Below are 11,303 nucleotides of genomic sequence, written 5' to 3'. Positions count from 1 at the left end.
TGGGGGGGTCTCTGAGTAAACAGGGTGCCGGGCCCTGGCACTGGACCGGCACCCGCCTGCAGACAGACACACTTGCACACAGACACATGGACGCAGGCACTCACTCGTGGCCTGCAAGGGTCTGGTGTGGTGGGTCCCTGGTAATGCTGCCATTAATTAATGAAGAAACAGCTCCAAGGCTGACCCAGTGTAGAGGATTACATCACAGAGTACTGCAGGGCCACCATGGCCTTGCTGTCTCAAATCCCGGAGGGCGGTGGGATGGAGACACCAGAGTGGCCTTCAGGGCACTGAGGAAAGGCAACACCACACAGTCTGCAGATTGCAAGCAGGGCGGAACACCTGAGATGTGGGGATGAAGGGATGGATGAGCTTGGGCCTGGTCACGAGGACCAGCTCGCCCACTGAGGACTTGCCTGACCTGGCTGAGGCTGGAGAGGCAGTGGAACACCCACCCACCCCCATCCTGAGGATACAGCCTTCCCTCCCTGCCTCCAGCCAGCACCCGGGGCCCAGCGCAGGTGCAGAAGGGGAAGGGCAGCACGGGCTGGAGGTGAGCGCCGGGGCCAGGCTGGGCGCTCACCAGCAGCAGGGCCGGGCAGGGGTAAGCTGGGCCCTTCGTCCCTCCAGGTTCTCAGAGCTGCTGGAAGCCCGTGGGTGAGGCAGGGCGGGTGCCTGGCACAGCCCCTCCTTGGCTTCCTGACCAAGCGCAGCCACTCGCTCAGAATTAAACATCAAATTTATTGCATCAGACCGTACTATGTACACACACAGCGAAAATAAACATTTGATAGACCTGTGTCTTTGTCTCACTGCTGCGTTAGAAAGAGGCCAGAGGGCTCCCGGCGGCGCCCGCAGCCTGTCCTAAAAAAACCCAGAAGCCAAAACCTTTTGTTAGGAGGTGCAAGGTTCCACACTGCGTACTGACCGCGGTGCATAAATACTATGTCCTAAGAACGACTCAATGTCAAAGCCACCCGAGGTTTAAAATGAGATTTACATCAAGACTTGAAAAATGAAGGAGGGGAATATCGGGGGGCGGGACTGGGGGGAAGAGGCTAAAGGCTCCTCAATCTCACAGGACAGATTTAGGAATGGTTGTGCCTACTCGAGCCCTAATGCACATTTCCAGTCTAATTCCTAAGATTGTCCTTTGGGGTCCCCAGCAAAGCAGCTGTCACGCAAAGGGCTCCTCAGAAACAGCAAAATAAAGTAACCCCAGTGACAAAAATCAGCCCAGTCTCCAAACTGAGGGTTAACGCTCCAGTGTATGAGCTGACGGGACTGGAGAGCTTGGACACACCTGGGATGTGGCCACCCCCAGGTGCTCACAGCTCCCCCGCCCCGCACACGTTCACACATGTGTGACTCCGCTGGAGGAGGCACAGCGGTAAAAGCAGCTGCCTCGCCTTGTACTGGGGTAACAGGGCTGTTTGGGTGGAAAACAGGGCTCAGCAAAGCCCACCCACCCAACCTGTGGGCTTGCTGAGGCGGCAGTGCGGTGACACCAGAGAGATGCAGTGTGAGAAACCCGTTATTTTAGGCAGGGTTTGGCCTTCCACAAGCCTGAGCACACCCCCTGCTCCCAAGGAGTCTGAAGCTTCTTGAAGAAGACATTGCTTGGAAACAAAATGCGAAACAAGTGAGGAAAAACAACCTACACCCCAAAAAACCACCCAGTTCTCTGTGCGACACCCTGGTGCAAAGCAGGCAGCACATCAGTAATACACCACCTTGGGCAGGGGGCTCACAAATGATGTCCCAGCCCAGTGCCACCCTCCATGGACCAAAGGGCAGAGGGGATATTTCCATTCAAAGCAAGCAAGAACCAGCTTGCATTTAATAAGGGGGGGGGGGGGGGGGGGGCGCGGCAAAAGGGGAGAGGTGAAAATCACAGCTTTTCCAAAAGATCATAAATTCCTCCTCAGGTTCCACCGCAGCCTCAGCACAAGGGACAGGAGGGTATTAAACCAGACTGAGAGGAGAGGTAAGCGTGCAAGTGCACGTGTGTGTGTATGTGTGTGTGTGTTTGTGTCTCTGTGTGTGTCTGTGCTGGGGCAAGAAAAGCAACCGACGAGGAATCGCCAGGAGGGCAGTGATGTGGGGTTGGAGGGGAAACTACAAAAATGCCCACCGGCTTTGTTCAGTAGATGAGAAACTTCAAAGAGCCCCACAAAACGCTGGCAGCGTCAGGCTGAGACTGTACCATCTCAATCTATTATTATTATTATTATTATTATTATTATTAATAATTATATATTTTCCCCCAAAAAAAGTTCCAATCCATTCCCTTACAAAAATAACGCCAAGCCTGTCGTTCTCCTCCACACCTCAGTGTCCGTGTCTCTCCCACGCCGGTCAAGCTAAACTAAAGCCCTCGTAGTGGTCGATGGCTTGCACCAGCCGGGCGCTGAGGATCTCCTTGCTGCTGTACTTGGGCAGGTCCAGGAGGTTGTAGCAGGTGTGTGCCACGGGCAGGTACTGCTCCCCGCTGGCGGTGGACTGGATGACGATGCGCAGGCTGGACATGCCGTAGATGGGAATGCGGTCGCTGCCCGTCAGAAACACTGCGGGAAGCAGAGGGAAGGTTGGACAGGTATGGCAGGCAGCCTCGAGCCAAGGGCCGCACCTGAAGGGCCCCAAAAGCTCCCTCTTGCAGCAGGGCAGGATAAAAAGGAGCACAGCCAGGGCTGCCTGATGCCCACAGCAGGGGCAGAGGCACCCAGCCACACCTCCCCGCCTCCGGCTGCCACCCCTCCCAGGCACAGCACCTCGATGCCAGGACAAGGGCCAGTTCCCCCTCGCTGCTCTCCACTGCACTCATACACCCCCCCCAGAGCACAACCCTTGGCTCCCTGCCATGGTGGAGTCAGGAGCTTCTGCTGTGAACCCCAGGACCCTCTACACAGCTGCTAACTTCAGCAGGTGAGTTTTGGGCAAGCCATTTTTCCAACTCAAATGGGCAGGACAACGAGGGGACAAAACCCCTCAGATAAAAACACCAGCTTTCATCTTCCAGCAGTCACGGGGTGGCTGAGGTTGAAGGGCCTTCCAGAGGTTCTCTGGGCCAGCCACCCTGCCCAGGACTGTGTTCGGCTTTTGAGCATCTCCATGGATGGAGGCTCCATGATCTCTCTGGGGCAGCTTGTGCCAGTGCTCAGTCACCCTCACACAGAAAAAGCCTTTCCTGATGTTCAGAGGGACCCTCATGTGTTTCAAGCTGTCCTGCACCTCCAGTCCTGTCACTGGGCACCACTGAAGAGCCTCAAAGAGCCTGGCTGTGTCCTCTTTGCACCCTCCCTCTGGGTGTTTACTGACACAGATGAAGCCCCCTGTGAGCTTTCTCTTCTCCAGGCTGAGCAGTCCCAGGCCCAGCTCCTGCAGCCTTTCCTGCTTGGGAGAGATGCTCCAGTCCCCCAGTCACCTCAGCAGCCCTTCCCTGGACTCACTCCACTATGTCCATGTCTCTCTTGTACACAGGGGAGTCCAGAACTGGTTCACAGCTCTCCAAGTTGAGGGGAAATATCACCCTCCTCGACCCCCTGGCAACACTCCTTGGATGGAGAGCCCAGTACAGTGCTTACTGCCTCTGCAGCAGGTGTCTGCCAGGACTCCTGAGGGCGCAGGCTGCAGCAACAAGCTACACACCACCTGCCCTTAAAACCTCCTTGTCTCCCCTTCTGTATCCACATAGAGCAACACACCCTCCAGCAGCTCACACGTGCACACACACGTGCACACACACAGAGATGCTCTTCCCAAGGCCACTCCTGCAGGGATGTCCTCTCCTCAGCACACCACCCATCACACCAGCACGAGGAGACTGCTGTCAGGACAGGTACCTGCTACCCAGCCACACCACTGCACTTCTCATTCTCCTGCCACGATGCACAGCAGCTTCTCCACGCGGCTGTCACCCGACAGCTGCCCCGAGGGAGCGCAGCACCGCCCGAAAGCTCAGCCTCCGGAGGAGGAACCCGATGCAGTACCGGGGACTGCCACTTTGGGCAGCGTGCCGTAACCCCGGAGCTCTGCAGACGCTCCCAAGTCTCCAGTCTCAGGGGACACGGAGCCACTCGAGGTACTTACAGAGAAACTTCTTCTTCTTTTCCAAGGGGAACGCATGGAAGGTCTCCCAGAACATCCTCACCGTTGGGTGTGTTGCAGTGTAGTCGCCCTTATAGACCGCGCTCTGCCAAAAACCAAAGGAGCACATCACTTCACCTGGCAGAAAGAAACTAGACCCGATCTCTGGTACCCGGCATGAGAGTGAAGTCTGCCAGCTAGGGATGGAGCACGGGATGGGTATGGGCAATAGCATGGCTCAGAGACCCAGCTGAGGGCTCTCCTGGCAGTGTGTGTCAGGCCAGTGGCAGCTTCCAGCTATGCAGCTCGTCACATGCGTCACGAGGAACCCGGCTGCTCACAGCCTGGGCTCCCAGCAGGACTGTGTGTTCTGCAAAGCCAGCGGGCTGCTGGGGCTCAGACAGGGCAAGTAACCTGCTGGTCTATGCATTCTGGAAGGACACTGCTCCTACTCTGTGTCCAGACTCCTCTCTGAACGCCTGGCTGTGTAATTTTTGTACTAATTTGTACTTTGTGTGCAGTGAGTTTTACTCTAAGTGAAGACCTTGACTTTGGTTTGTCCCTTCAGTCTCAGGTTCCACCCCTAAAAAACAGCAAATGGAAGTCCTTCCCCCCCCCATCCTTTCTCACCCTGAATTTCCTCCCTGAGCTTTTATCAGTAGCAGGAAAGCCCGGTAAGAAACTTTTCACATAGATGGTGGCAAGATGTACAAGGAGCATGGAAAGGAGACATCCATGGCTCGTTACATCTCATGACCCAGGCTAGTGTGCACCTCATACAGCTGTGTACGTAATCCTGGTAGTTGTGAGAAAGAAAAATACAAGAGGGAAACTTTACCTCCTCCAGTTCCTCCCAGTTGTAGTTACTGTTTCCAACTATCATGGCCCTGAGCTCTGTGGGCTGGAAGAGTTCCAGGACTTTCCCACCACACACTTTCAGGAAACCAGTGGAAAAGGCTGTGTACCACTCATGGATGGAGAGGTTGAAGATGTAATTTACGTAAGCTTCAACAAATTCTTCCCTAGTGCATTGAAAGAGAGCAGGCAAAGAAAAGCACTTTTAATCATAAGCCTGAACAGCAGCACTGCCAAGTTTTCCTGTTTCTGCCTCTAATGTGTCTTCCAAACATGAGTGTCCATCAGGGTCGACCCACTGCCCTGCTCTCACTAAGCTGAGTCACCACAACACTTGCTCCCCGGCAGCGGCAGCCTGGGAGGTCCCCATCACAGCCCAGGCTCTGTACTGCCAACAAACCCACCCAGCAGCCTTGCACCCAGCTGCCCCCAGGCCAGGAGGGAGGCCGGGTGGTGCCAGGCGCTGGGGAGGTCTCAGGAACAGCCCTCTTCCCGCACAACCCACAGCCTGCACAGCGGTCGTGTTCAGCAAGGAGCAGGATTCGGTCACCAGAGGGACATGCCCACCCCCAGCCCCTCCTGCAACCCGAGTTCAGGGACCCCAGGAAATGGTGACAGGTCTGCTCGGCCCGCGGGCGCCTGGATTCCTCGGCACAGGGCTCCGGGCTCTCCTGAGGTCACCTCGGCCTGGCAGGCGGCTGGGAGCGGGTGCTCTGCTGGGGACAGGGAACCAGACCAAACAGACAATGGACACACAGAAGACTACCACTTCCAACACTGGAGACCCATTAGGGACCTGGTGAATTTTCAGAGGCAGCGGCTCTGAACAAGTTCAGCACCTTCAAAGCCAAAGCTGCAGCTGAGGCAGGCCAAGGAAATCCTGCTCTGCAAAGTCTTCACGTGAAACTGACGGCCAACTCCCACCCCCCTGTCCCCACAGAGACAGCAGTCAGAAGAAATCAAGAAACAGCCCTTGCTCCAGAGCAAGAAAAGAGCCTTCACGCTCTGGTTAAATAAATACGGGACTTGTGCACTTGGCGTACGTGGCAAAGGGAGAGTGTCCCCTCAGACTGACAGCTCTGTTTTGCTTCAAGAGTCCCCAGGAGCAGCATTAAAATAAACATGCCACTCTGGTCACTGGTAGGGAGCTGTGTCAGGGCTTTGTTAGGAGGTTAAGCATCTTCATTCTACTCTTTCTCTCCTGTTCCCAAAGCACCATGACGTGAGTGCAACGCCAGAGTTTTATTTGTGCAGTGACTTAAAGTACGGAATTCCCCTTGAGTTCTGCACTGGGTTTATTTTTTAATACCTGACAATAACACACTGGCCAACGTGGCAAACTGGGGCACAAAACTGTTCTCTGTGGGTGGCGGTGTTGTTTTTGCCTGACACCTGCACTCAGAGGATAAGCAGGTCAGGGAACAACACCACGGAACCAGGCACCGTCATCTCTAGCTGAGGAGGTGATAGCTGCAAGAATTATCATGACCTTCTGGTGGAGGAATTCTCGGGGCATGTGCTGTGTAAAAGCAGTGAGGGATGGGTGAGAAAAAAAATCAGGAAGCAGGCTGACAAACAGGAGAGCTTGGAATAAGAAATCAGACAGCAAAGGGGAATTATTTTCCAGCACATTTGTTTCTTGTCATTTTCCGGACAGTCACCTGAGCATTAGGGAAATCCAAGCTGATTAAGCACTTAACTGTTGCTTAATACCTCTCTGGCTTCTATGGTCATGAACCCTTTATCAAGAACATTTTATGCTGTGACATCCAATATGAACTCCAAAGGAGAAAGGGAACAAGCAGGTGTTCCTTACTTGGCATTTTCCACTCAAAGCAATCGTGCGCGTTCTGCAGTTCCCAGTGACCTTTCCTCAAGCAGGAAGGGCAGTGCCCCAAGGTATTCAAGCAGCAAACTATTCAGGCCAGGAGGGCAGAAAATTGGTCCCTGGCCTCTACACGTAGGTGTAGAGGAAGTCATTAAGCACTGTAAGGTGGGTGACTTGACAGCCCTGTCTAGACCTGGATTTAGAGGTTAGCCCAAGTTCAAAACTAGTCAAGACACAGCGACTGCATTTTGGAAGGTGTGGAGCTACACACTAGCCTTTCTCCTCAAGGATTTTCCTCTCTGGTATCCTTTACCTATCCTGAGTTAACAAACAGCTGCAGAAGCTAACCTGAGTGGTCTTCCCAAACATCTGTTCAGCTAAAATCTTTGTTCCTCCCTCTAGGTCAGTACCTGGTACTGGCACACAGTAGAAAACTGGCCCTTTTTCTTTTGAGTGTACATGCCCAGACTAAAAACCTCAAGAATGCTATCACTGGCATTCTCATCTTTACTTCACTGTCACCAGTGCAGATTAAGCCCATCTTCTTTTTGCAGGGAGACTGTCTTAACACTGCTCCACCTCCACCTGGGTTTTGCATGGAGGCGGGTACTTGGTTGTAACATCACACCCCTTTGGGCAGTAGCAAAGTCAGTAAGAAGGTAATACAGACAAAGCTTTTGTTACAGTGATGGCTTTGGGCCCAATCAGGACCCTTTTAAATAATCAGATTAATAGGAAATTACTTCATCTCCAGGCTTGCCAGTAAGGTCTTCAGCAATCCTTGCACAAGCCCCTGACCACACTGCTGACCAGTCACTGGATCACACTGTTTTGCCAGCAGAGAAAGAATGTGAACGTTGCTTCAAGTAATAAAGGCATTTGTAGAAATCCCATTACAGGATTATGAGAAGAAAATAGTAAAATAGTTTAGCAGCTGGAAGAAAAGGGGGGGGAGGGATAGTAATAACTCTCGGGTGTTCAGTCAAGCAGACAGGAATCTATGTACAGTGGGGCCTTACAGCTCTAATCAGGGACGGTGGGCCTCTATCAGGTGTATTCAAGAGAATACACCAGATAGAATTCCAGCTCCAGAATTAGCACTATAAACAAGTTTGCCAGGTTCAGTTTTGTTGGTCACACACAGTTCCTCTGTAAACCGCCAGGGAAATTAACCTTCAAGGGCCAAAATCCTGTTGCAATCCCTATTTACCATGAGGAAACTGCCAAGGGTCTATATGAAGGTCAGTCTTTTACAGGGAAGATACCCATCCAAAAGGGTGTGGGGCATTTTCCAAACTCCGGTGGGAAGATGGTGAAAACGTGCTTTATATTCAAGATGTCACCAGCAACTTCTGAACAACTGGTCTTAGGATCTGTTCACTGTGACCTCTAATGCCCTCCCACATTTCACCTCAGCCAAATTTTCTGTGGCATTGCACTTGACTTCACCATTCCCACACTTACCTGTTGTCCTTCTGCACCAGGATTTTATCCCCGTCTTCAATCAGGTTCTTCTGCTCCGTCACACCGTAGCTTTCCCTGCAGATCTGTACAAAACCAGAAACCTCATTTCACCAGAAGAACTCTGCAGAAAGACACGGTGCCCTCTTTCACAGGTGATGGTCAGCATGTGAAAGGTGGGCCAGAGAAAATGCCCAGAACATTTTTTCCCTGCCCTGCGCGTTTCACCACCTTCCACCACTCACATTTGCTGTAGGACTATGTGCAAACTCAGAAAGAAAAAAGGGGGTTACTTTCAGTAAATTTCCTGGGAAAAACCCCACCAGAATGGTAATTAAACCCCTGTATTTAACTAAGCCCACAAGCCCTGGCAATAAGAATTCCCTTTTTTATAACAGAAGGGGTTAATTCAAGCACTCTCACTGCAAGATGGCATGGCCAGAGACAGCTTCCTGCTTCTGCCCAGCCCAGTACAGGCACACTGTGTACATACAGTATCAGTCATGTGCAGAAAGCACAAAAGGTCAGTTCAAGATGCCACACACCAAAGAGGCTCAGAGTTCAATGTGCAAGGTGAGGCAGTAATTTCAGGGTTTGAGGTATCATTATTCATTTCAAAGTTTTAGCAGATGCATCTGTATGTCTTCATATGTGATGCAGTAAGGATGTCATGCCTCTTTGAGAGGTTCTGAAGGTTTTTTCTCAGAAAGCCTGACCATGCACACTTACTACACATCTGTGAAAGTATTATGGGAGTGAGGAGAACTCACAGTTGTGTCAGTGTTTCAGGAACTGACCCGGGATGTCAAAGCCTAACTTCCATTTCCAAGGAGGATTTAGGAATCTACTTCTGGGTGTCTAGCGTGACAGGCTGGCCACTGGTACTTAAGCCAGGTGCCACAGTGGCAACAAGGCTATTTGGAAACCCACTCTACTTAATCTCAGTTTCATGACCGCTTACAAAAGAAGGGAGTTGGCAGAATTTTACCATTTTACCATTAACACAGGGTGTGTGCCACTGGCATCGTTTGAATACAGCATCACGCACGTGAATACATGGATGGGCTCCAACTGTACCATAACAATCACAAAGCTCATATGTTAAATGTGCCTTACTGTAAAATTCAAGCAGAATGTCTCTTCTACATCTTCCCCAGGGTAATCTAAAAGTTGCTGAAGACTCCTGTATGGCAGGTAGGGAAAGAAATAAGGAAAAAAAAAATCAGAGATTCAAAAAGCCATTCATCCAAAGGGGAACAGAAAATCAGCAGTAAACGTATATCTGCAAGGATTGCAAGAGACAGAGTCTCTGGGTCACCTGAAGGGTTAAGAAAGACCTCAAATAAAGAGAAGCTTTGTTAGAAGCACAGATGACCAATCTTGTCCATGCCTACCTTGTACATGGATCCCTTTAATGACCCTGGCCTTTACATTTCTAGTTCCTAGGGAGCACTAGATATTTATGCCATCACCACACAAGGGTCTGAGGGAGTGGAGGAAGAGAGGGTTAAGGACTATATCTGTATTCCCATCCCGTAAACAACATTCTTCTCCTATGTCTCAAAATCCTGCTGCTGTCCTTCTGGCTTTTTACCTCATTATTGTTAAATAGAGCTGTAACTTTGTGCAGATAAATCAGATGACAACTAGGAAGAAAAAAAGACAGCAGTCAAAGCGTGGGGTCTTAACCTCTCAGTGTCAGAGGGAACCAACATCCCCGTGCAAGCAGGCAAAAAAGGTTCAATACGACATCTAGAAAACACCCTTCCTTCAACTCCGTCCCACTCCCTTCTTTCTGGCATGGGAGCAGGTCAGAGCTACACTGGTTCAGGGATAGGACACTTCACATCCTACGCACAGTTCCCATCCCAGGCAACATCACGGGATGTGCAGTCCTCCTGCTTGCTAAGCCTGGCCTGGGGGGAAAGGCTGAGGCTGGGATGTGGGCTGGGAAGGTAGGCACAGGTGGGCACATGCAATCACACAGTGGAAGGACAGGGCCCCACCCCTGTTTTCAACAGAGCGTAGCTGTGCTGATTGCCAGTTCCTGTGGGTTTGGATTCCTGTGGGTTTGGAAGGTGGGCACAGAGGTCAGAGCCTAAGCAGATGTATCTGATACCCTGTGGGAGAGGAGAAGTCTTACATGAAATTCACCGCCGGCTTAGGTACTTTGCTAGGATCCTAGCCCCCAGATTAACCAGTTACTCAGAAGGATCAGGAGGTGTTTATTGAACAGTTTTTACCCAGTTTGGCATTTCTTGTTCTCAGATGGATCATCTCCCTTCCCAGAAAGGCTGCAAATTTTGTGTTTCATACCTGCCTTCCGTAGGGGATAGCTCCTTCAGGTCCTCTAGGCAGGGCTTCACATTCAGGAGCTTTTTGTAGAGAGCCAGGGGAAAGTGAAGGTCGACCACCGTGAAGTTGTATATCGCCAGACCGCAGATGATGCCGATCAAGTGAAACCAGTTGTGCTCCACAAAACACTGCAAGAGCCACGCAGAGCAGCCCCAGTGAGACACGCTGCCGCGGGCGCAGCACACAGCACCCTTTCCTCTGTGCACTACAGAAGCCAGCCCCTGCCTTTCCAACTGGAAGCTCCTGTCGGGTCCCAGTTTGGTTGTGAACTCCTTGCTGGAGTGTGGCACAGAAATGAAGAGTCAGGAACCAAACCCTATTACTTTTGTAAGCTGTGATTAGCTGTGCAAACAGCAACTGCTGCTTTTCACCTTGACACCTCTTCCTTTTTACACAGCACTGTATTCAGGCATTAGCAAAGCTTCACCATTTGCTGTCTGTACTTTGCAAGGAAATGTGTTAACAATCCTCTCCCTGTCACCCATCGTCCTATTTTCCATGGAAAGGTTCTGCATAGCCACAGTGCCACCCAGGCCAACGTCCCAACAGAGGGGCTGGCACACTGGCCTTCTTCCTTTGCACGTTCCCTCTCGCATCACTACATCAGTCACAGAGCAGCTGCCTGTCTTTGTTACATGTAAATACCTGGCTCATCTTTTCAGTGCTTACTATTCTTAGTGCCAAAAGGTGTCGTTTTTACAGCATTAACATGAGAAAC

At 51.5% G+C, this 11,303-nt stretch overlaps 1 protein-coding gene across 3 annotated transcripts in view; it reads right to left on the bottom strand.

The window, feature by feature from the left end:
* Positions 1–2,043: 2,043 nt before the first annotated feature.
* HERC3 (HECT and RLD domain containing E3 ubiquitin protein ligase 3) overlaps positions 2,044–11,303 on the bottom strand; it is a gene marked incomplete at its 5' end in the record, with an annotated part of 47,617 nt that continues 38,357 nt past the window's right edge. For all 3 annotated transcript variants that reach the window (XM_084262920.1, XM_084262919.1, XM_084262921.1), the window contains 6 exons: positions 2,044–2,567; positions 4,090–4,192; positions 4,925–5,108; positions 8,234–8,316; positions 9,347–9,413; positions 10,547–10,713. In XM_084262920.1, coding sequence (XP_084119046.1) covers positions 2,359–2,567; positions 4,090–4,192; positions 4,925–5,108; positions 8,234–8,316; positions 9,347–9,413; positions 10,547–10,713 — 813 coding nt within the window. In that variant the 3' untranslated portion in view covers positions 2,044–2,358. The remainder of the gene's footprint in view (positions 2,568–4,089; positions 4,193–4,924; positions 5,109–8,233; positions 8,317–9,346; positions 9,414–10,546; positions 10,714–11,303) is intronic.

The sequence above is a fragment of the Gallinula chloropus genome (assembly GCF_964237585.1).
Source record: "Gallinula chloropus genome assembly, chromosome: 4".
Taxonomy (NCBI): domain Eukaryota; kingdom Metazoa; phylum Chordata; class Aves; order Gruiformes; family Rallidae; genus Gallinula; species Gallinula chloropus.
The sequence above is the reverse complement of the archived record's forward strand: the minus strand, read 5'-3'. Positions and strand labels throughout refer to the sequence as shown.